Here is a 26,402-nt window from a genome sequence, read left to right on the forward strand (position 1 = left end):
CTGTATTTTGGATGATCTCTAATGATATTTCCACTCCAGAACTTTCTAGTGTGAAAAAACAAATTAGTGATCATTATTTGACAAAGCATTTTTTACATATCAGTAAACTTTGAATAGTTTTTATCAGTGCCAATATAAATAAACATTTTCCAACTTCTTTGCCCTCAAAAGATTTCAGGTGATTTTTTAAAGACAGTGTCACATATCCCTTAGCTACAATTAAAATACAACTTGGGAAATTGATGTGTGTTGAGAACACTGTGACTCCTCAAGGTAACGTGCAGCTCTGAATTCATGGAAGCGGCGTCTGTATGACAGTGACAAACTGGAGTGTTTTGTTAATATTTTGGCATACTATGTCAAATCTGACATGTGAAATTTTCATCTTTAAGGAATTGCTCTGTGATCACCACTTGGATGAATATGAACATTTCTTAGGAGACCTGCATTTTAAATCTTTATAAATGAATAAACATATTCAATATAATTTGGAGTGATGCTCAAATTCCAAGAAGCTGCCAAGTGTGTGAGTGTATCAACAACAGTTTCCACTTACTCAAAGACTTTGATTGCAAGGAGATACGTACTTCAACAGAAACTTGGAAGTGGAAGCTTTGGAACAGTTTATCTGGTTTCAGATAAGAAAGCAAAACAAGGAGAAGAATTGTAAGTAAATACTCCTCATGAGAATCTTCAGCTGTCCGCCCTGTATCTACCCATAGATTTGACAACTCTTTGCTATTTTAGGGTGGTGGACAATCAATCAAAGTGCAGTTTTCTACAAAAATTATGTAGTGAAAGAGAAAGAAAATCGGGCTTGTTTATTTTCACCCAGTGTTTTGGCACATTTAAAGGCATTTCAGCACATGGATATTAAAATTTATAGAAAAAGCTGAGCCATGATTGGGAAAAAATAGGTCAAAATAAGAATTAGGGGCCTATCACAGTCTTAACATCGCTGAACTCCTCTCGAGGTTTACCTCTTGGTCGTTTTTTCTCATTCTCTAGTCCTTCATCTCTCATCATACAAAGGCTCCTTCCCTGCCGCCTACCAACATGGCCGGATCTCTCCATGACTGAAAAGCCTGACTCTGACACCCCTTAAACTGCCGTCTTCTGCCTTCAGGGCTGAACTGCTAGCTGTCCTTGTTGCTTTAATTTCCTCACTCCCCATTGACATCTTGCCTTTCGCAGTTGGCCTTTGAACCCTCCGCTGGACTAAAACCTTCTCCAAGGTCCCAGTGACCAGCTGCTTAGTGCAGGGGTCTTTTCTCAGTCCTTGTGCTACTTGATCCCTCTAGGTTATGACCCTCGTCAGTGACACGTACCTCCTGGGTCCTTTCTTGGCTGTGGTGACGCAGTGACACCCATTTTCTGTGGGAACTTCTCTGAATGTTCCTTCTCAGTCCGTTGTGCTGGGCAGCCTTCCATCTCCTACCCATTAAGCATGGATACCCCCCATGGTTCTGTCTCTTTCCCCGCCCCAACATACACATACAGAAATGTGTACTTAGATATACATCCTCTCCAGGCGGTCTCATCATCTCTCATCGATTGAGTATGTTCCCTTTCATTTGATGCCAGGAGGTTTCTGGAAGATAACATTCTACCAAAGAGAAACTTTAATGGTGGGAGATGAAATCTAAATTCCTGTTGGCCAGTGAGGTTCTATTTTTTCAATGAGATTTCAGAGACAGCAGTAGGGAAAGTCAGGATTAAAAGGAAAGACAGTTGTGCATCTGAAACACCACAGAAAGGGTGAACGAAATGGACTAATGAGTCAAAATGCCAGACTTGCTTTGCAAGTGACTACATTTCCAGTTAGACTTCTATAAAGCAAACTCTGGGATGGCCTAAAATATTGGGGAGTCCAAGGACTCACCCAGAACAGCCTTTGGGATCATGTTTTCTGTTGCTCAGTCTTTTCCAAAGCACCTGTGTGTGTGGTCAGTTACTCTACAGGTGACTTTTTAAAAATAGCATTTCACGATGTACGAAAACAATGTATGTTTGAAACTAAGTTCTTTAAAATTATGTAATGATAAAAATTCTGTTCTCATAGAAATAAAAGCACCTCCTCTGCAAAAGAACCACAAAAACAAACCCACAGCCATCCTTGTGCAATTTCTCTTCTAGAGCTCCTGGTCGAGCACTTTTTGTCCTTGCCCAGTTCATATACTGTAGATAAGATTTGTGAACTTGAATAGTACTAGTGCTGTTACTTAACTTTAAAAGTCAAGGGGCAGCCAGGTGGCATAGTGGATAGAGCACTGGCCCCAGAGTCGGGAGGCCCAGGTTTAAATTTGGCCTCAGATACTCACTAGTGTGTGACTATGGGTAAGTCACTTTATCCTGATTGCCTCCCTCCCCCCCCCCCCCACCCAAAATAGTCAGTATCTTAGCACTTGAAATATAAATGATTCATTTTGTTACATTTTGGTTTTTGGTATTTCTAAAATGAACCATTTTGTAACGGTTTATAATGGAGGAACAAGGGCATCAATTTTGGTATTTAAAACTAAGCATTGTATCTACCGCAAGTAGTGTCATATTTGGGTGCCTGTCTGCATATCTTTGAATAAATGCTAGTTCCTTCTCTTCTCCTCCCCAGAAGAGTTAACTTCCTGTCGTGGAGGGCATGATAATTCGTTTACCTTTAATATTCACTAGACCACCCCTGTTGAGATCACAGGAGAACGCCTAAACGATTAGTTCTTTGTTTGTCTATCTGGGGCGACGTCCCTGAGGTTCTGACGTTGATGTCAGTCAGGGACTGACCAGTCCCCTGCCCTTGATATCCCTGTCAGAAAACAGTAGGCTGGTTGCCTGTGAGTCAGATCCAGTCTGCATGACCGTTAAAAAAAAAGTGCACTCCATACTATTTGGTATCTTTTGGTATTTTGTTTGAGCCAGTCTGGAGAAGCTTCTCCACCTCTTTTTCCAGCTCTGTGATTTGTCATTAAGCCACTTGGAGGCAGCAATATACCACACTTGTGCGATACGTACTCTAATTAGAATATCAGCAGCATGTTTTTGTTGAGACAATGTGATAAAACTGGACAATAATTATAGATGGGACATTTACTTAATGAATATTCTGGACATTTTTTGTTTTGGAATTCTCTCTTTTTGGTTCTCAGGTTAAAACTGAATTTAATTCTTAAACTGAGCAGCTGTCTCTTATAATGGCATTTGGTAGCAAAGTTTCTTAACTTCAGCATGTCATGAAATTAATAAAAGAACAGTTCTGATACTTTTTATTATTAAAAGAACTTTGCTGTAGTAGCTAATATGATCACTACTACTTCTATTCTCAGAAATGTGCAAGTTTATAGGGTCCTTCTCTTTGTTGAAAAGTTGGAAGATGTGATTTTTATTTTAGTTTACAAAGACTCAAAAACTTGTCGAAAATGAAACGATTATTCAGGTGAATCAAGGAAAACAAACACTACCATTTTAAAAATGTTGGATGCAATTAAAAAGTTTTACTGCTCCGAAAAACAACTATGCTTATTATTATTATTATTAGGTAATTTTGACTGAGTGCAAAATATGGGTTATATCGTTATTTGGTAGTGTAGCATGCTTAAGGAGTTTAACTTAGTTTTCAGGAAGATCTCTTTTGGAGAGTACCCAAATGGAAGGTTAATTCTTTTGAATTTGAGCTGATTAGATCCCCAGTATGGTAGTATACACATGTGTTCATTAAATATTTGTTTCTTTCCTTTTAGAATGTCAGTCAGTTTTTATTTTGCACTTGTGCTCAGCATGTTCAGTTGTGCCCGACTCTCTGTGTGCACCAGGCCCTTTTATCCTCCGCCGTCCCTCCAGGTCTGTCCAAATTCGTGTTTGTTGTTTCCATGGCACTGTCTCTCCATCCCGTCCTCTGCCGTCCCCTTCTCCTTTTGTCTTCAATCTTTCCCAACATCAGGGAACATCAACGCTGTAGGAAATCCATAAATGAGATTTGAAATTGCCCTCCAGAAGCAGGCTATATGATTGAAAGGACAGTCAGTAAAAAAATAATCTATTAGCATTTATTCATTGCCTGCTAGACTGGTGGTTGTAGGCCCTGGGGATAAAAACTGGAAGAATGAAGCTGTCCCTGCTCTCAAACATTCTCATGAGGAGACAAGTACCTTTATAAGCAAATACCTACTGAGTATAAAAGAACAAATGCAGTGATAATAGCTAATGTTTATATGGCACCTACTGTGTGTCAGGACTGTGGTAAGCACTTTACAAATATCTCACTTGAGCCTCACAACTACCCATTTTACAGGTAAGGAAACTGAGGCAGAAGATGCTAAGGGACTTGCCAAGGGTCCCACAGCTAGTAAATGTCTTTCATTTCATAAATATAAAAGACCAGTCTGAGGCTGGATTTGAACTCAGGTCTTCCTGACTCTGGGCCCTCACTCTGTACACTGTGGTGCCCCTCAATGCCCTACAATACAGTTAAATATAAGGCAGTTAGGGGGCCTGCTTGTCGTTGGGATTAGGAAAGACTTCATGTAGAAAGAAGGTGATGCTCAAAGAGCATCTCGAGAGAAACAGGGATTCTCTGAAGCAGCAGTGGGATGGGACTTCATTCAGGCCGGGGGACAACCAGTGCCTGGGTGCCAGTCTGGATAGGGAGTGTTGTGGGTGAGGAACAGAAGGCAGCCAGTTTGGTGGCCAGTAGAGCTCAGGAAGCAGGGGATGTGTGATGGGACTGGACCCATGGGCTGGGGTGGGGTTGGCTTTAAGGGCCAGTCTGGAGATTCCAGTGGATCCTAGAGGCAGGCAGTGGGAAGCCACTAGGGTTTATTGAAAAGGAGAGCGAGGTGGTTAGAGTTGTACTTACAGAAAATCCCATTGGCAGCAGTGTGCAGGATGGAGTGGAGCAGGGAGAGATTTGAGGCTGGGAAACCCAGTAGGAGGATGTGGGGAGCAGGTGGTGAGGGCCTGCACTGAGGTGAGGGGAAGGTGCTGTGGACGCAGTAACAGTGAGATTTGGCAAGAGTGCGTATGTGGGGAGAGGGAGGGGTTGAGGGCAAAGCCGAGGTTATGTACCTGGGAAACAGAATGGGGGTACCTTCCACAGAAAAGGGGAAATCTACCAAGAGGGGAGGTTTTGGCGGCAAGATAAGGAGATCTGTTTTGGATGTGCTGTGTTTGAGGTGTCTCCAGACAGCTGGGGATGTGGGGCTGACTTAATGGAGAGAATGGGGCTGGATGGCTGTACCTGTGAGTAATCTGCTTTGATAGAATCATTAAAGCCGTGACAGCTGGTCGTGTCCTCACCAAGAGAGGAGAGGGAGAGGGGGAGGGGCCTGGAACAGAAATTCAACAAACACTCATAGTGAAGGCACATGACATGGGAAGTGGAAAGGAGAGGATTTATTCTGATCTGCTTCAAAGTCTTAATAAAAATCTGAGTCAGATAGTAAAAACAGAGGAAGGGAACAGTTGGGAATAGCTGTGGGGATATTTTCTCAACTGGTAAATTTTTTCTTTCTTTTTTTTTTGCATCACAAAGACCTATAAGTATTCCTTAATTCATTCCAAATATCCACATGGAAAATGGAAAATGGAATATATAGTCCAGTTTGGCATATACAATATAAGTTTGGCATATACAATATAAGAGAGTATAAAATAATACAGAAAAAACTGGCAGATCATGGAAGGATAGTTGAAGCCATGGGAGTATATGCCATTAATGAAGTGAGAAAGTATTGAAGGAGGAGGGCCTAGGACTGAGTCTCGGTTCTTATTCCTGGGGGACAAGAGATGGATGATGTAGCAGAAGAGTGAGGAAGAAAAGGTAGTGGGAGAACAGTATTGTGGAAGCCAAGGGAGGAGAGAGGATTCTGATTTTCTCCTCCTTAGATCCAGTGTCTGATGAAGAGTGGCTCCTGTTCTAAGACTGTCTTTTGTTCTCCATCCCATCCTCTCCTAACTCCAAGAGCTCCACCCTTCCTTCATCCCTTCTTTGCCCTTGTCTGCTGGCTCTTTCCCTATGCCATACAGATATGTCCATTTCTCCCTTACCCTTAAAAAAGTTTCATTTCACTCTATTGACTCACGCTATTGTTGTATTGATCTCTTATTCCCTTCAGAGCCAAACTTAGAAAAAAGTTGTTTATACTCCCTACCCCTCCTTGCTTATCTCCCACTTGCTTCCCAACCCTTTGCACTCTGACTTCTGACCTCACCAGTGCACCGAAGTTGCCTCTTCCAAGGTCACCAAGGAACAGTTTAACTCCTAAGTCCCTTAGGCTCCTCTCAGCCCTAGTCTTCACACTCTGCTGGGATCCTCTCTTGAGTTCGGCCTCCTCCTGGATGGCTTTGCCTCCTGACTTTCATGACATCTGAGATGAGCCTTGAAGGGTGGTGATTCTGAGAGGCCGAGTTAAGAATGCACATTCTCTTAGGCAGAAGGAGCTTGTATGACGGATATTAGGGAAGTCTGCCAGCCATTGGGCAGGAGGAAGTGAGGTTGTAGTGAAGAATCTTGCATGGCACTGGGGGCACTCATGGCAGGAGTGCAGGCTGAGGCAGCATTCTCCATCATCATGCTTGTGAAGGGCCAGGACCTCAGCCTGGCTGGGCCATTGGCATTGGCCTCAGCCCCGGGATTCCATGCTGAAGGAGGCTGGCTGGGTGCCACTTTTGCAGATTGAATGGCACAGAGCTGTGGGAAGAGAAGACGAGGTAGCTGCTTTCTCCGTAGAGGATGGTGTCACATGGGATGGTTGGGAGTCAGCAAGATCTCAATGCCAGATAGAACAGCGCCAGGACAGGAACATCCACACCACCTCTTCTCTCTTCTGAGGAGGTGCTTCCTCCCCTGCCTCCCGGGTCACAGGGCTGAGTGGGTGGTACATTGGCACTGAGGGGGAAAGAGCCATTCCTTCTGCTCAAGTATGGCAGCCAGGAGATTTTTGGGCTTTGTCTTTGTGAGAGGCTTGGTCTTAGAGCTGGGCCCGAGGTTTCAATTTAGATCCGAAAGGGGATCTTAGGGATCACAGAATTTGAGAGTTGGGAGGGTCTGTCACAGCCCTCTGGTCCAGGGCATTCACTTTACATACAGGGGCACTGAGGAAAAATGGTGCGGCCTAAGGCACGTCCTTAGTAAACGACACGGGTGGCAACTAGAGCTCAGACACTCTGAGGCCAGGGAAGTGGCTCTTTCTGCTTTTTGACCTTTCCAAAGCCATCTTGTCTCTGATCTACAGTTTCCTTACTTCTAATAGTGTGAGAGCATCGACTGTGGGAAAGTGTCGGTGGGTATGAGATGACCCGTCAACAAGCACTTATTACAGAGACAAAGATTAAATAGTTCAGGAGACACAACATACAAGGTAATTTTGGGGGCAGGTGAAGAGGAGGAGCATCAGCCGTTCAGGGCAGGGGACTGAGCAGAAGTCCTTGCAGAAGCTGGAGCTTGAACCAAGTTGTAAAGGAAGTGAGGGAGGTAGAGGTGAGGATGGAGTACATTCCTGGCATGGGAGATAGCCGGCGTAAAGACAGAGATGGGAGATGGAGCTTTGTGTGTGAGGAACGGCAAGAAGAGCCCGTCTGGCTGGTCCAAAGAATGTGTGAAGGGGGAGTAATGGCGAGTAAACTAGGTAAGCCAGCTTGACTAGGGATTTAATGCCAAACCATTCTCATAGGGAGCCCTGGGAGTTAATTGAATAAGGGGGTGATGTAGTCAGTTCATCCCTTTAAGAAATCACTTTGGCGGCTCAGTGAGGAATGTATCAGAGAGGAAAATGCTCCATAGAGGGGCACATTGGGAGGTGTGAGGGTCCAGGCCATGGGAGTAGAGAGAAGGGCACAGATCCAAGAGAGATTGGAGAGGGAGCATTGACAAGACTTGGCAGCTCTTTGGATGAATGGGTTAAGTGAAATGAAGAGCAAACCTGAGTGATGGGACAGATAGAGATGCTCTTAGGAAGTTTGGAAGAGGGATGGATTTGAGGGAGGTGCAGAAAACTGGGATTTCAAACTAATTATTATTTCAGTAGGCCCTTTAACCATGGAAAATTTTTATGGATTACCTAAGCTTCAACCCCCCCAGATGAGAGTCATTTCATGACATTCAGTTTAGGTGTATTTAGGTCAGATATAAATTATGGTTGTATTTGCGGAGATGATCAATGGTAATTAAAAGGGACTTCATCAGTTTTCAGGTTTATTTGTGTCACATTTTGAGATGAACAAATTGGTTTTCCTTATTTAAAAAAACCCAACTAAAATCCCAGTAGCTCTTCCATGTCAAACTTTTTCCTACTTTAAAAACCAAGAGACTTTTGTTCTCCTACAGTTAATAAAAAATTGGTCACAGTTGTCTGAAAGTGTCAGATATAATTAAGGAAGAGTAATGGATTTTACAAAAATGCATGAATAGAGTTTACAATCTCTGAGGTAATCTTTCTGTGATTTAGAATATGACAGCATAGTGTGTGGAAAGGGTGCAGCTTTGGATCCAGAGGATCTTAGGCTCAATACCAATTCTGCTACTTCCTAAGGCATCTGTGTGACCTTGGAATAGTCACTTGACTTCTGTGGTCCCCTATTTTCTCTGTAAAATGGGACAGTTGTACTAAATGCCATCCAGCTCCACATGTTCCTTCATAGCAAGCTGGCTTCCAATAAAGCTAGAGGTATTCACAATTTTTTTTTCTTTTGGATAATGTTTACCAGTTGTACCTCACTTGATCCAGCCACCCCCTCTAGCTATCATCAGTATCCCTCCTTGTTAAGTCCCTCCAGAAAGTCATCCAGGACAGATGCCCCCACTTCCTATTCTCTCCGCTCTGAAGGCTGGCTTCTGTTCTCATTGTTCATCTGATGACATCCGGCTCATCCTCTTCTTTCTCAACCTCCTCAGCATTCGCTGTTGATCACCTCCTCCTCTGGGATAGCTTTTATCCCTTGGAGTTTTCTTGCCTGTCCTGGTTCTCCTGTGACCCCTCTGACCACCCTTTCTCCATCTCCTTTGTTGATGGTCATCTCTGTGACAGCCACTAATCTTGGGCATCACCAAGGGCCTGTCTTAGACCATCTTTCCTTCGGTCTCACTTGTCAGCTCCCACGGATTCAAGAGTCATTTTTCTGGAGACAGTTCTTTGGTATGCTCTTGCGCGCACGCGTACACACACACACATACACGCACACACACACACACACACACACACACACGCACGCACGCACGCACACACACAATTTGCCTTTTGGACATCTCAAATTTGATGTCCCATAGGAATCTTCAGCTCAATGCGTCCAAAACTTCTCATTCTCATTATAATTGAGGGTGACATTCTCCACTCCTCCCTCTCTGTAACCTCTCCCTAATCCATCCTGCCCTTGGCTGCTGAGATGATTCTCCTAACGTGCCTTTCTGACTGCACAGAGGAGGCAGGCCTCCCCTGAGAAACTCCAGCGGCTCCCTCTTAGCTCCAGAATCAGACAGAAAGGCCTCCGTTAATACTTTACCCACCTCCATCGTGTCCACAACCCTGCTACCCTCGCTGCTCCCCAAACACAATATTTAGACTCCTCCGTCTCAGTTCTGGGCCCCCCATGCCTGGAAGGCTCTTTTTTCTCACTTCCTTCAAACACCTTGTGCAGGAGGCCTTTCCTGGTAGCCACAACTGCTGGGGCTTTCCCCTCAGAGATTGCCTTCTGTCTGCTGTGCACATGTCTGGCAGGTGCTCCTTATTTCCATGTCGTCCCTCCTGTTGATGGGAGCTCCTGGAGGGCAGGGTCCGGTGTTTATTGTATTTGGTTCCCCAGTGCTTAGCACAGTGCCTTGCATCCAAGTAGATTCTTAATCAATCCTCATTGATTGATTACCTGCTGACATTTTTGTATATGAATTTTCTCTCCAATGTAATTATTTTTCAGTAATCTGTTTAAGTTATTGTCATTGAGTCATTCAAAATACTTTTTAGCATATTTGTATTTTACTGTGCTTATGTTTTGAATGAGTGCATTTTTTTTCTGAACTGTTATACAATTTACTCATATATTATAATCTGGAATTCTATCAAATTGTTAGCAATGAATGACAAACCTGCAGGTTGGGCTTATGTTACACTCGGGACTCAATGCTGTAAAGGGATTTTTATTCCCCCCAAACTTTCCTTCTTCTCAGATCTCTAGACACAGTTATCTCCATGGACTTTTTTCATCCTTTTCCCCTACCCGCCCCCCGCTGCAGGTTAATATATGAAGTGAAAACCACCAAAACAAACCATTGTGGTATTCACTTAAAATTTTTTCCAGTTAAAATGCTTTTATATTGTAATCCTTTTTTTTTTCTTTCCCGAAATTGTGTATGTGAAGGAAAGACCAGCATTGAACCTGTCCAGCTTTGGGCTTTGCAAACATCCTGTTGGCAGAATGTGGGTGGGGTCTTTAAAATTGAGGGTCCCCTTGGATGGTCTCAGTTCTGCATCAAGTGGGAAGGAGGGAAGGAAAGCAATAGTTGCTGCCTGGCCATAGCATTTCACCTGACTGGGGAGTCATTTCATCATCCTGAAGGTTTCTACTGCACAGCAATGAATGGTGTCAGGATTGCGATGGAAAATTATTTCCATTTACAATTCTGCCTCAGCCGCTTGAAGCAGCAGTTGAAAAGAAATCATGTGCCCAGCTCGGTTGTTGGTTTTTTTTTTTTAGTATTTATAGAAGAGAGATGATTGGTAGGTAAAACAAAATATTTTAGGATGAATAGGGCACAGGGAAACCCTCAATCCCTTTTGAGCCTGGGCAGGGGGCCAGAAAAGCCTTACTTTGAAGAATGAATCACCAATAAGCATTTGGGAGGAAGAAAGAAATTAATAAAAACAAGAATATTAATTAATTTTTTATTTTGTTTCTTGTGTTGCCACTGCGTGAAGAAATGTAAAATCATTCACTTAAAATACCACAGGAAATATCCTTATGCAAATTAATACAGTACGTTGGATAGATTTTCTTTTAGCCTGATTCTTATACATTCTTTAGTTTCATGTGTATTTATTGAAGCTAATGTTTTTGCTGATCTTGAAAAATGCCTCCAGGAAATAAGGGATATAATCATTCATTTGAGTGGATGAGTTATGGGAGAGAATTTTAAAGCTGCTATAAAGGAAATTATATTACAAAAAATGTAATTGGTTTTATCCTTGTTGGATTAGCACTGTCAATTCAGCAAAAATAATAATCACAAAAATAATACCACTTTTTATATTCTAGATCTGTTTAAATATTACTTTGAGGAACTTGGTTGCTGTTAAAATTTTTCTTTTAAACTTCAATAAATTTTGAGAAGTACTCATTGATTCAAATTGAGAATTAAAATGCATAGGCTTAATTTAATCATGGGTTTCTCTCCATAGGAAAAAAAACAGGGCAAATGATATTACAGAAATAACTGAGGCATGTATCTACCTAGAAACTTATCCTGGAAGATGGTAGCAGAGGGGGACGAAGTCTGAGAGCTATTGCATCATGGAAGTTTGAGTAACTAGAGAGTATATGTAGGTTTCGGAGGGCACTGCAATAGACAGAGCACCTGGGCCTAGAATCAGAAACTGACTCATCTTTGTGAACTCAAATCCAGCCTCAGACACTTCCTAGCTGTGCGACCCTGGCCAAGTCACTTACCCCTGTTTGCCCCAGTTTCTCCATCCATAAAATTCCAGTATCTTTGCCAAGAAAACCCCAAATGGGGTCACGAAAAATTAGACACGACTGAAAACTACTGAACGACACAAATCCTTTCTTTCAATTTTTTCTACTTCCTTTTCCAAAAAGACTTCTGTGCAACCTCCCCTGTTCCTACACTGCTTTTGCCTATTGCAGTGATGACCTCAGACAAAATGATGAAGCTGGTGTTTTTCACTTTGGGCTCCTTTACTTTGATCCCACCCTCAAGCAGGCCTTGATGCAGACCTGGCTCCCAGAACCCATTTTCTAAGGACCTAGTTCTCTGATCAATGAAAACTAGTAAATCACTTAATCTAACGGTGCCAATGTATAGATGGGCAGCACATATATCTTCTGCAGAATCTCTGGAGATGGTGATATGTTAAGTCAGAGGAGTAAGTTACATGGTGAGTGTTTTTGGAGTAAACTGGAGCTTAGATTTCTGTGACAGCCCTGAATACAGAATCTAAATGGAGCCAGGTTCTGGTGTTTCAGTTCCTCTTTGGGGGGGGCGGAACCTTGCCTTTAGCCCCGGGATTTACACTTTTCCCCCCTTTCCTGATTGCTGAACTGAGACTCTTTGCTTTCTGGGGATTTAGAGATCTGCCTCACTCAACTGAAACAGAATTACTTCTCCCTGTTCTGATGTTCCCTCTGCTGTCGCCACTATATCTTGGTGCTGGTGCCAGTGTGATTTATAGAGCGCCTAGCTGAGGGAGAACATCAGTCTTCAGCCCTAGCACGTGAATAAATGAAAGAAAAAGCATCAATTAAGGACTCATTGTGTGCCAAGCACAATGCTAAGTTGTTCACTTGTTCCAGCCATATCTAACTTTTCATGACCCTATTTGGGGTTTTCTTGGCAGAGATACTGGAGTGATTTGCCGTTTCCTTCCCCAGCTCATTTTACAGATGAGGAAATGAGGCAAACAGGGTTAAGTGACTTGCCCAGGATCATACAGCTAGTAAGAATCTGAAGCCAGATTTGAACTCACAAAGATGAGACAATTTCTGATTCTAGGCCCAAGTGCTCTGTCCACTGCACCACCTTGCTGCCCAGAGTGCTACATACTGAGCACATAAATACAAAAGAGACAATCCCTGTCCTCAGAGAGCCTACACTTTAGTAGAGTGAGAGAACACTTACTGGAGCATGGTGGCCAAGGAAAGATGAATGCCACCAAGGAAAGGTTTGGGCTATCTAGATGTGTTTCATAGGATCTGTAGAACTGGAGTTTTGGAGCTGGAAGGGGCCACTGAAGGCATCTAGTCTAACCCCTGATTTCTGAAGCCCAGGAGGGTTAAGTAATTTGCTGAGTATCACACCAGGAGTGAGAGCTGGCACTGGAAGGTGGGTCCTGTTACTTTGAGTTCACTGCATCACAGTGGATATTTTTAAAGCTTAAATTTAGGTCCATGGGAGTTCATCAGAATATTTAAAATAGTCAGCAAAATATAGGAAGAAATAAAAAATGGTATATTATTTCCATCATTTATTGTCAGAGTGCAGTTAATCATAATTGACATTTGTATAGTAAGTACTTCAGGGTTTGCAAAGCGCTCTTCTCACAGCCTGTGAGGGTGCGTTGGGAAGGTATTCTCCCCATTTTGCAGAAACTGGGACTTTGGAAGCTTCATCCACTTGTCTGTGGTATAGGAGGATTCAAACCATGGTAGCTTGTGATTGTAAAAGTTTGAAATATCTCTTACTTTTCTGTAACATTCATATAAGCTCTGTGACTATTAAAAAATCTAAATAGACACTTCCAGTAATTCTCTTCCTAGCATATTCTCATGAAAATGTAATAGATATTTGGGAAACAAATCTCTCTTTATTGAAAATGAGTGGGTCTGGCATGCTGCTAGACCTAATGTCCTCTACTCATTAAGTGATGCTGGTTGCTGTATAAATTCTTGTCCTTCTGTATTTACCATCACCAATTATTTGTGTCCTCATTCTGTTCCCATGTTCCCTTCCTCTTAGTTTCATTTCCTATCTTCCTAGGAAGAGGGCGGAGCAGGGGGGGAATGATAAAGAATGATAAGTAAATTTCCCACTTGCCTAGGTTTTGTTTTCTAAGGAAATTGAGATGAAACCTTTGCAGAAACTCCCAAATCAAATAAGCGTTCTTCCATAAAGTATTATAAGCCGGCTAATTTTATTTTGAACCCTTGCTATTACCTCCCTTTCTCAATTATCACACTAATATGGTCTCTGAGGGCTCATAGTGAACGTTTCTCCTAGACTGCAGAGTTGATGAACTAAGTCAGCAACATGGGAGGTTAGTGGGATGAGTATTTCTAGGGTCCCAGTGGCTACAGAAGGTTTGCTTTCATTTTCTTTCCCTCCCAGAGTACCTTTCAAATGTTGTAGATAGATTTCTTCACACAAAAGTAGAAAGTGAAGCTGTTTCCATTAGGGACATTTGGAGACTTCAGGGTTTCTCAAGCATTCTGCATGCGTTTTCTATGAGAAAATTTCAGTGCTCGTAATATTTCTCCCTCAAAAAGGTTAAATAATTACATACAGAAATTGTTAACATGTGTGGCAGTTTGGTATGTTTAAATGGGTTTAGTTTCTTTTTCTCCTCAACTATCCTTGATCCTGAGAGCATTCTTTTTTTCCCCCCACATTCACAACTTAGATGCATTTCTTCTAGACCAGTTCTTTGGGGCCAGGCAGAATGAGGCTCACAGAAATGAGACAATTTCTGATTCTAGGCACAAGTGCTCTGTCCACTGCACCACCTTGCTGCCCACAGTGCTACATACTGAGCACGTAAATACAAAAGAGACAATCCCTGTCCTTAGAGAGCCTACACTTTAGTAGAGGGAGAGAACACTTATTGGGGCATGGTGGCCACTGAAGAAAGGTTTGGGCTATCTGGATGCACATAGAGCACTTTAGATAGTTGAAGAGAGCATCCATGTCCCATATGTTCATTTTGTTAGGGCACGTGTCTCTGGTTTCATTAGGTGATCCAGATTGTGGTGGGATCTTCAGGCCATTCACCATTGTGGTTATTCTCTTCCAGATGCTCTCCAAATGATCAATGTCCTTCCTAAAATGTGGTCCCCAGAAGAGAACACAAGACTCCATCTCTGGTCTGATCAGGCAGTGTATATTGGCATAATCTTGTGCCTACTTTTGACCTCTCCATCTATCTACACATGTTCATTAAGCTCCTGCTATGTGCAAAGAAGGTATTGTGTAGCCTGAGGTGGCATTAACCTCTTCAGCTGCCATTTCCTGCTGCATTATGTATACTTTTAAAGATATAATGAATAATTATTTTTTCCCAAATCGTATAAGCTGATCACATTGGAAGTTTTGCATTTTTCTCTACTCTGGTTTTCATTCATTTATTTTATACTTTTGGTTGTCATGTTAAAATGTCCCTGGACCCTTTTTTCCGATGTATGTATGTATTCGCTCTTGGTGCTCGGTCTCCTGGGGAGATGGTACATACACACATGCACACGCCACGTTTTTGCCCTTCAATGACTGCTTTAGCTAAAACAAAAACTTGCTAGTGAATAGTAAAACTCACTGTGCTGGTTCAACACCTTTTGTGCAGTGCCTCCTTGCACCTAGATGGCTGAGAGTTTAAAGAAAACAGACTTCTTGGGCTTCCTACACCAGGGTCAGCCCAGCAAGCATTGACTTCTAAGTGGACCCATCATCTCCATTTTCTAAAAAGACGCACAAGAAGCAGAGGACTGCTCTTTGGACCAAGTACCAACTGGGCACAAGTGAAATTGTACAAAATTTAGAGCCATGAACACCAATGATATTGTTGGCAAAAGCACCCAATAGTGGGGTCACATCAGTCGTTATACCTGGTGAGGCTATCACCAAGAGAGGAGGCTTGGATCCCTCTGGAGGGTGAGCCTTTTCCTGAGTGGTTGCTTTTTAAATTTAGTCAGTGGCTTTGTCTGCAGGTCAAGATGGATCCCTCCATTTAAAATTAAGTCACTGACAGCTGTTGTCAGGCCCATTAGTGGTTATTGGCCTTTGAGTAATTCATGAAGAATTGTTATCATGATATGTTATTTCTGTAAATATAAATTTAGGAGTTTTATTAAGAAGGACACATCTGATCTAGTGCTGATAAGTGATCCAGGGAAAATAGCAATTAAAGTCTCTCTCCTGTGAGCTTAAAATCCAAGTGCAGTAAAGTATGCATATCCCTACATAAAATAGTGTAAGAACCCCTTACAAAGCCAAATGTCAGTACCATGCCAAGCAGTACTGTGGTTATTAAACAAACAGGCCTACAATTTCAGAGTTAGGAGGGAATGTGATAGACCATGTAATAGTCTAACCCATGCTTGAAAAATTACTTCTACAAATTACCTGAGTCCTTTCCTTAAAGACCTCAAATGGAGCAGGAACTCACTTCTTCCCAAAAAGCTCATTTAAATTGAGTCAAGCCAGACATTAGGTGTCTACTGTGCACCAGGCACCATTTTGAATACAAAATAAAATATATAAAAATTTGGAATCAACTCCTTCAGAATTTGTATTAATTCTGAAAGAAACTGGGCTAAAAACTTAATTTGCTTAGCATATTCCACCTTTGGGGTGGAAATTAATAGCTTAAAATTAAATGGGTTAAAATAAGATAGCTTAAAATAAGACCAGTGCCTTAAAAGATCAAACAGGGATTGTTTGATAGGCATTCAACAAATATTTGTTGAATTGATTCAAATGATTTTAGCATTTCTAAACCGTTGGAACCAACCACTTATGTAATAACAAATAATTTTATTCATATTTATATATTATTTTAAATAATTGTAGTAACAGTAAAATAAATGATTTTATCTCTTCCATAAAGCAAGTCCTCCTTAAAACTTCAGCAATGCTCACTTCTTTTAGTTATTCTGTGTCCTTGAAAGCAATTTGATTGTATTTCTTAGGGATCATTGCATAATTCAGATTCTTCACCAGTCCAGACACGTTTGTAATTAGAGTATATGAGTTTAGAGAGCATACAGTGGAGGAGCAATTAAGAGTGGAGATTCATCAAGGAAGAGCTTAGTGAAGAGAAGAACTTTGATTCACTCTTTGAAGGGGTAGGCTATAGGTTGAATAAGTAGAGAAGGTGGCAAAGATGTGAAATAAGAAAAAAATGGGTGACGGAGTATGTGGATAGTGCAGTGGAAAAGGCGTAGGCTCTGGGTGCTCAGATTCCCCCTCTTCCTATTACGTGTGTCACCTTAGGTAAATCACTTCACCAACACGGTCCTATTTCCCCATCTATAAAATGGTAGGGTGGGACAAGATGACCTCTAAGTTATAGAGAGAAGATGACCAGCCTGTATAGGAGAAAAATCCAAACTTAATCTTTGGGGATCAATAGAAAGTAGATCTTCTTTTTTCATAGACAAGATATGCCTGTACAAGCTTTTATTAGGTGTTGACCCTCTTACTTTTCCTTGAGCCTTAACATTCTATCTCACTGCCCTAGCACCCTTTCCCTGCCTATTCCCCATGAATGAATCCCCCTAGAATGCTCTCTTGTCCTTTTCACCACTTCCCAATTCCCACCTTTGCTGATCACCCACTCTGTCTCCCCTCTGACATGACCTTCTTTTTGCACTGTACAAACCTTGTATGTACCTCATTATTTTCATGTTGTCTTGCCCCTTTTGAATATGACTCTTCAAGGATAGAGATCATGTTTTTCCCCAGCACTTAGTAAATATTCATTGACTGACCATGTACTAGTCACTAGGTTGAGACCTGGAGATACACAGAAAGGCAAAAATTTTGGCCCTGCCCTCAAAGAGCTCACATTTTAAAGTTTGGGTTTTTTTTTTAGCTAATGAGGTTTAAGCGACTTGCCCAGGGTCACATAGCTAGTAAGTATCTGAGGCTGCGTTTGAACTCGGGTCCCTCCTGACTCCAGGCCCAGCACTCCATCCATTGTGTCACCTAGCTGCCCCCAAGGAGCTCACATTTTGATGGTGGAAGCAAATGTAAGTAATTATGTTTATACAAGAAATATACAGACCAAATGTAAGGTTCATCTCAGAGTGAAGGCCCTGGGGAGATGTCCAGGAAGGGCCACCTGCAGGAGATGGTATTTGAGCTGAGTCTTGAAGTGGGGATCCAGGAGGTGGGAGGTGAGGGGCAAGACCCTTCCAGGCATAGGGGACACCCAGTGCAAAACTTGAGGGTTGTATGAGAGGAACAGTGACAAGACCAGTATGTCCGGATCATGCATACAGTTCCTAGAGGGAGTAAAATGTAAGATGTTTGAAGAAGTAGGAAGAGGTTAGTTTGTCATTTCTGTGTCTGAATATACAATACTAATCATTTGTGTTGTAAAATTGCCAATATCTTAGGTGAGTTTCTAAAATGAAGTCTTTTGAAGATTCGCTTAAGTTCACTTCTTTGTCACTTTCTTGTATATGTTACACATATCTTTGATTTTTTTTCCACCTGTATGCCCTTTTATTTTTATTCATGTGTATGAATTCGAAGCCAGTGTTTGGTGTTACTAATAAAGTTTCTGTTTTCCTTCAAAATCCCTTTTTAAGCATCTACCTTCTATTGGCCAGTCATCCAGATAAAATAGCGGAGGTTTCTGCTAATGCTTACACTTTTCTGATATTGAACTTTGGGTCCAAAGTCTTGGATTTGTACTCTCTTTTTTAAAGATTTTAGATGGATAAGTAGGAAATTTCATTCTGTTATAGTGTTCAATCAATGTTGAGAAAAGATGTAATTAAAAGTGAATAGATAGCAAGAGAGATCAGATTTTCATCTTAGGATATTGCTCATTGATTCGAGTAATGAAGTGTATTCTTTTGTAATCATGACAGTCAGGTTTCTTTGTAATGGTAGTTAGATATACATATTACCCATTATAGAAAAAAAATGTGATTCACAAATGAATTTATTTCCATACATGAATTTCCTCTTATAGCGCTATCAAGCCATTAACATCAAGCCAGTAACATTAAGAATAGTTAATATTTATGTAGCACTTTTCTCACTCTAAGTATCATATGTTATCGAGTCTTTCCCTGATCTGATTCTGAGATCAGTGTCAGTATAATCGATTTTAAAATATAAAAAGAATAAATGGGGGTGGAGCAAGGAGAAGGCAGCTTTTTTACTCGGCCTGTCTCTCCTTGCTCAGAGGTTCCCTCAAAAGTAAAAGGGCTGTTCAATAAGGGAACATCATTTCTGAGGTGACATCTTCCATCTGGGGATAGAATGAGTAAATTAATGTGATGAGGAGGGCCTTTTGCCTCCTGTTATGGCCTGTTCTCCAGAGGGAATGGCAGAGATAGAGAGCTGGAGGGGACCTTCCCTCAGGGAGCCTTTAGTCCTGGTCATTTATTGTGCAGATCCCACCAGTGAGACCCAGTGATGGGATGGGACTTGACCCAAGTGACTTAATGACTTCAAGGCAGAAGAGACATCTCCTGACTCTGAGTAGGGGGTGCTTTCTACTGCATGTTTGATCTTCATATAATCCATCTTTCATAAGGGGGAAATCAAGGCCGACTATTCCCCCTTGTTCTGCCTCTTTATTCTTGCATTCCTTTAGCAAGCATTTTCTGGGCATGGATTAGTATTTTAAATTATTTTAGGGTGGTAGGAATACATCTATTATTTTAAAAGCTTACAAAGAAGGAATTTCTACAGACTTCCTTGAAAATCCATTTTTTTAAATTGCCAGTGTTGGAAAATCACATCTACTCTTAATTTTCATGACTCTCATTCTGTTGGAGCTGTCATACTGATGTGTCTGTGATGCCGCCACCCTCCTTTTTGGAGATTCCTTCTAGTAGCCTCTCCATTTTTCTACCATTCTTCTCTGAGAGCTTTCCCCAAGGCAAGAGGTTCTTAACTTTTTTTGTCATGAATCTTTTTGTGTCTCTTGAAGCCTGTGGACCCCTCCTCAGAATAACATTTTAAATGCATAATATACATAAGATTACAAATGAAACCAATTATATTGACATATAGTTATCAAAATAATAATTAAAGAAAAACAACATCGTAAACTCTAAAGCAAAACCTCCAATAGGAAATTCATCAGAAGGTTCTGTTTATACTCAATACCTTCCCCATGGGTTTTCTAGGACTGCTGATTTTCATTCATTTTATGCCTAAACAGTGGTTTGAATGGATGTGTCCTGGGTATTGGTGTCTTCCTTTATGCATCTGCAGTTGTACAGGTACTAGGCAGAGGTGAGCAGCAAATAGTTCCTCGTCAAGAAGTTAACCTTGCCACTGTTTATAAATTGACTTTTTAAAGAAAATATTGGGGATCGTTTAATTGTTTTGCTATCAGTCGCAAAGATGAACTGGTGGAATCATGCTCTTGAAGGTACCTTGTACCTAGGACAGGATGGTTGGAGCTTTGTTCCAGGGTGCCAAAATTTAGAGAATACTGACAGCAGGTATATTTCATTATTGTAGAAACAATTGAACTTGGTGCCTAGTTGTCAAGAATAATTAGTTAAAAAAGGAAACTACCAGGTGATGGTCTTCTCCTCTACCTCCCCAATGAGCATAGGTGCAGTATTCCAGAGTCTCTGTCTGCCTCACATTAAACTGAGATGTATCCTAAGCTGAAGTTGTAATGGCACATTTGGTGCAAGTGCCCCACAGGATCTGTGCTCCAGAGCATCACCTTTTAATTCCTTTAGGTGCTAAATGAGGCTCCTGCTTGGATAGACAGGAGATTAAAACCACTTTGTAAATGTAAAGTGTTACTGTTACGCTGTTGTTTTGGAATTTTTATCAGTGATTATTAGTTTCTTTCATACTTGAAAAAGTAATTTATGAATTTCAAACTTGGGTTGAAGTGCATAGTCTGGGCATCTAGCAAGTGAGGAGAGTTAAAAATAATCTAATGTTAACAGATTCTGGGTCAGTGGTCTCTAAGTTGAGTTTGAGTGATTTTTGAAAAGAGAGCTTTGTAGATTTATATTTGTGCATGCAAATAGACACTGCTGACACTGAAGGGCTCCAAAAAGTAGCTTGTGCACTCTGCTAATCATGCATTAAAAATATGCAATTCATATTGTGTGATTTTTTTCATTGCTTTAAAATTCAGTGACATTGAATTTTTGTTCTGTAGCTTAATAAACACACAATCACTTTTTATTCTCCAACTGCTTCCATCACCCTTGCTTACATGATACTGTGGTGGCATATTATTAAGAATTAGCAGTTATGAAATCATTGGCAGACACTTTCTTCTCAGTGCGTAAGTAACTACCTTCTCAACAGAGTTATGCATTGTTTTGGTGATCATGTCAAAATCTGCCTACCATCTTAAAATGTTTAATTAATACAAACCTTGGACTTAGTTTGATCAAGTCCTCTAAATTTTATAAATGTTGTTCAAGTTTGCAGTTGCTAGTGGGAATGATATGGGTCAAATACTTGACCTTCCCTAGGAAATTTCCATATGACTTTTGAAAATTTTCCTGAAGGATGCCCCTTTTCTCCTTTCTCTAGGACACTGATCCATAATTATTCCTTCACTACTCCCATCGTCCTCCCAAGAAAAGCCTTATCATCTGAAGAATTCTCTCTCATCCTGCAACAAACCCCATATAGCTGTAGATTTCAAGGCAAGGAAAACCAGTCTCATATTAAGTTTTGCTGTTTAGAATCTAAGGATGAGTAAGTGGGGCTCAGTGCAATGAATTTTTAAAATGGCTTTTATTCATATAATATTTTAAGCTTTAAAAAGCACTTCAAATGCACTATCTTATTTGATCCCCCATGGTCATTAAGGTGTAAATATTATTAATCCCCCATTTTGTAGATAAGGAAACTGAGGCTCATAGTAAAAATTACTTGCCCAAGCCATTAATGAGCATTATTAAGTGCCTGTTATATGTCAAGCATTATTCTAGATACCTTGTGAAATTTGAAATGTTAGGAGAGCCATGAGAAGACCTGGCATCCTCCCCCTCAGCTGCTTGGCAAGTGTGGGGAGTAGCAGAGGCCACAAGTGTTTATGGTAATGGCTTCTACAGATAGATGTGGGCAGCTGTTTACCAGGGGCCTTCAGAGAGTGCGGCCCTGAGGAGAAAAGGCCAGCAATGGACCTGAGATAGGGTCTGATCATCAGAGCACAAGAGAGAACTACTCTGGAGGAATTCCATGAGGACTCCATGAAGGCCCAGGAGTGCTCCTAGGCCGCATCAGCCTTCCTGAGACTGTTCTTTCAGTATGAACCTACTGTCTCCAGGAGGAGTGGGTACTCCTAGGTTGGAGGAAGGGAAGTAGGCCTTCTGCTGTTCTTACTGTACCCTTTTTAGCAAATACTCTTACTAAAAACTCTTGGAGATCTACTGGGTGACTGGAAACGGGAAGCATGTAACAGTTTGAGAAACTCTGGTCCCTTGGGGTTTGCCCCTAGAACTCTGAGGAGAGGAAGAGTTAGCTGCCTTCTGGGGAGAGGGTGTAATATAAATATGTAGGAGATAGGTACAGAATAAGTAGCCAGTAGCACCAGGAATCAGAAGAGGCCTTATGTAGACAGTGGAATTTGTAAGGAGAGTATGTTCTTGCCATTTCATAGCCCAATGTCGCGTGACCAGAATTTAGCAGAGTTGGGATTTTAATCTAGTTTTTCTGACTCCCAAGTACAGGCCTAGTGGTTTCACTGAAATGGTTTCTTTTAAGTTCTTTGGTCTTCAGAATGAAACAGTGGAAAAAAGCCATTTGTCAAGATGCCATTTGTCAGGCAGTTTAAGATCAGTTGACTTAGCATAGCCCTTGGGAGCTGGTGCTACATCTATAGACTTTTACATTGAGTTTTATAAGAACTTTATAAATGCTGAAAGATTTTAATTAGAAGTGAGCTATCTTTTGAAAAGAGTTGAAGATTGAACTCCTAGGAGGGTGTAAGCATGTGCTAAAAAAAAAGGTTCTGAAAATATGATAAAACAGTGGAGGATTCCCCCCATAAATCTATGTATTATTTATCATCCATCCATCCTGGTAAAAGTCACTGGTCTGTGTCCAAATGATATCCCTGACTTTTGCCACTGGGCCACGGGTATTGAGAAGGCAGGGCTAGCCTCGGTGGGTAATGATTGCCCCAATCAGTTGGCTAAAGGGAACCTTAGGGTCAGGTCTCATGATTTCATAATGGCACTTAGACAAGCCACAGAAGTGCCCAGTGGGGATTTCTTTTCTATAAATATTCAGGAGGTCTTAATGCGTCCCTGTGGTGGAAGGCCCATGCTGGGAGGTGTAAAGCACCCAGCTCGGCTGCAACAGGGGGTGCTTGTGGGGTGTCATCCCCATGGCTGCCTCTCCCTCACATTATGCCATTAATCTAGCCTCATGCTATGATTCCTTGGAAACTGTGCACTTACCTGAATAATTTATTACACAATGATCAATTATTTATGACACATTATTACAACTGAAATAAAACCTTAAAGGTGGAATTCTTCTGTCACTTATGAATATCCAGCACGTAATCAGTAGATTGCCGGGTCGTTTTCAGCCCTTGCAGTCACTGCCTATTTATTTCTCTGAAGGTATTCCAAAGACAACATTCATCTGAGGCTGAATTGATTAAAACAGTAACAAACAGCTCCCTGCCGGTCTTGCTGCATTTGCTCATCTAATCATGTCCTTTCCTTTCTATTTCCACCCTCATGTAGACCTGGAAGTAAAACTTTTAGTGTAAGAGAGGAGTAGGAAACACAAAGGTGTTATTTTTTGGAGGGGGAGGTACATGGAAGGGGGTATGCAAGTAGGCACAAGCTTTTCTGCCAGGTTAAATGGCAGCCTTCCTTGCCCCTTCCCCATAGATATTTCTCACACCGAGTTTACCAGTACTCTCTTCTGTGGTATCATTTTATTTCAAACAAAATCATGATGGGATGGGGTGGACTAGACAGAAAAAGATGGAAGCAGATAATTTGCTTGGGTTAGATGTTGTCTGTTCAGAGTGTCCTACTTTTCATATATTTAGTTAATAAAAATATCCCAGTTAAAGTGTGGACTTAAAAAATACTGAAAAATAAAATCTTAATTTTATTCTGAAGATAAAGGAGGAAGTAGTGTGCTTCATTCTGATCCAGACTGATTAATAAAAAATGAAATCACTTTATAATGTGTCGAAAGCAATTGAAGACTTTAAGCTTAATTTTTAAATTTCTGAATTATTTTAGGGTCAAATTATATTAGGCTATACATAAAGAAGAAAAATATTGTTTTTGTTGAAAACCTTTGGGTTTAAATTATAGCAGGTATCTCTTTTCAGGGGGAAAACAAAAAGTTTCTTTGGAATTTCTTGCTACCCAATCAAACAGTAAAAAAATTGACTTTATATAGTGCTTTATGGTATATAAAATGGTTTACATATTTTTATCTTACATGCCCACACGCACTGAGGCTAACCTTGCCTTCCGTGTACCTGTAATCTGGTGGCAAAAGTCAGGGATATCATCAGAGACAGACCAGTGACTTTTACTATGATGGATGGTTGGATGAATGGATAATAGAGCACATGCCAAGATTTATTGGGGGGAATTATCTACTATTTTATCATATTTTCAGAACCTTTTTTAGTACAACAATCCCATAAGGCAAGAATTCTTTTCCTGGGCCCTCTCCTCCCCTTCCTTCCCCTCCCCTCTATCTCTCTCCATATGTGTGTATATAAATTGCATATTAAATTTTTTCTTTTCAGTCCTCTATGTTTTGTCTTATGCATTTAAAAATGTTCTGAGAAGGAGGCCACCAGGCTGCCATAGGAGTCCTTAACCCAAAAACGTTTAAGAATCCCTGCTATAAGGTGGTATTATCACCATTTTATACATGAGGAAGCTGATCTTCAGAAAGGCCCATAAGACCATAGATCAAGCGTTGGCATTTGTGGCCTTTGAAGCCCTGTCGTCCCTCCTCTTCACTGGAGAGAGGAGGAGACTAGGGCCAATAGACTGAGAGACTTGCCTAAGGGTCCATGGCAGAAATGGTAAAGGGTGCACATGGTCCACAGGGCATGAATCAAACTTTGGTATTCCGATGGAAAATCTATTATTCTATAAATGGCACTAGTCTCTCACCCCCAAGTGAGGCTTTTAAATGGTCTTTCTGGAGAATGGCTGTCAAGGCACCTCAGTTGTGGAGCTTTTTAGTACTTGTATTCAGTGCCAAGAGGCAGTTTAGCTCTACATCCTTCCCATGGTTTATTTGTAGAAGCAAACCAAAAGAGGTACAAGCAAGTCTGGTTTCCGTGCAGACATTTCTATCAGCATTTGAGCTAATGGAATATGCAACAACACTTTTGTGCTGTAATCGCCCCATTGAAATTGGCAGGAGGTAGGTATGCGTGGCATTCCATTTCCTATCAGATTGTGGGTTGAAAAGAATGAAAACTCATTCTCACAACTTTCTGACAACCATGTACAGCAGATGGCAGTAATACAACATGAAGACCATTTATCAGGAAAGATATATATACACACACACACACACACACACACACACACACACATATATATATGTATGTAGGTGCGTATCTCTATATATGTATATTTATATGTGTGTACACACACATAATATATATATATATATTTCCATGTGGAACAGTATTTCTAATGATGATACTCTTCATTTGGAATCCATAATGATTTTTTTTTCATTTAATTGCAATTTATCCATATTTCACATTTTTAAGTGAATAAAAGGCTAAAAAAAGGTATTTAAAGCACCTCTAGTTTTCTCCTAGGAAAAGAAGAAATCAGTTAATAATCTTAGAGAAGTATTAGTTTTATCTTTACCCATCATTTTAGTTGGGATTAATTAGTTCTGCCCCTTCTAGGCTTTAGACAGGAGTCTCTTATTACATTCGTATATGCAAACAGAGTTTTATATATTAAGTAAAAAAAAATCTTTATATAAGAAATTGAATCAAACTTCAATCCAATCTTGTTCATCCATTGTAATGGCGAGGAAGAGTGGTACCCTAGGTTTAAGAGGAGCAGAGATTTAGAACCCCTTTAAAGTTTAGTCCAACCCCTTCATTTTACAGTAGCCATAGAGAGAGAGTGACTTAGGACTCACATAGGAAATATGTAGCAGAGTCTAGATTTGAACCCAGCACCTCTGACTTGAACTCCATTACCTCAGTCTTCTCCCTTATTCTGCTCCTCTCTGTTGTACTTCAGGTTGGTCATAGAGGGGCAGATAATCAGGATAATTGGGCCTAAGGAGAATGGAGGAAAGAATTATGGAGAAAAGCAGGTACAAAAATTGTTTTTCAAAGAATCTTGAGTTTTACAATTTTTTCTCCTTACCTGTTATCAGGAAATCATACCCAAAAATTTATAACACTTCAAAATTTGGAATTTGTCTAAAAGCAACATTTCTCAAAATTTGTCTCAATATTAATTCTACCGTTGTGAGCTCTTCCGTGAGGTGTGTGCAGAAACCCCTTCTGAGGTTTCCACTATGTCTGATTACTGTCCCAGTGCATTTATTCATTCACCGTGGGGAATGCAAAAATATTTGAGTTCAGTCTCTACCCTCCAGTAGAAGAAATAACACATGTAAATAAGTAATGTAGTTCATGCTCTCCTCTCGTGTGTAAGGTAGGATTGGGGGAAAGAAATTCAAAGATATGAGGCAGTTCTGGCTTTCGAGGAGGTGCCAAATGCGTGGTACAGATGATAAACACTCAGGAATTTCATAGGACCCAAGAGGGAGA

The 26,402-nt window shown here is 40.9% G+C and overlaps 1 protein-coding gene across 1 annotated transcript in view; it reads left to right on the plus strand.

The window, feature by feature from the left end:
• NEK11 (NIMA related kinase 11) overlaps positions 1-26,402 on the plus strand; it is a 268,164-nt gene that overhangs the window by 1,882 nt on the left and 239,880 nt on the right. Inside the window, exon 2 of the mRNA XM_036761946.1 lies at positions 393-666. Within this exon, the coding sequence (XP_036617841.1) occupies positions 497-666 (170 nt within the window). The 5' untranslated portion in view covers positions 393-496. The remainder of the gene's footprint in view (positions 1-392; positions 667-26,402) is intronic.

This window comes from Trichosurus vulpecula, chromosome 5, assembly GCF_011100635.1.
Source record: "Trichosurus vulpecula isolate mTriVul1 chromosome 5, mTriVul1.pri, whole genome shotgun sequence".
Lineage (NCBI taxonomy): Eukaryota > Metazoa > Chordata > Mammalia > Diprotodontia > Phalangeridae > Trichosurus > Trichosurus vulpecula.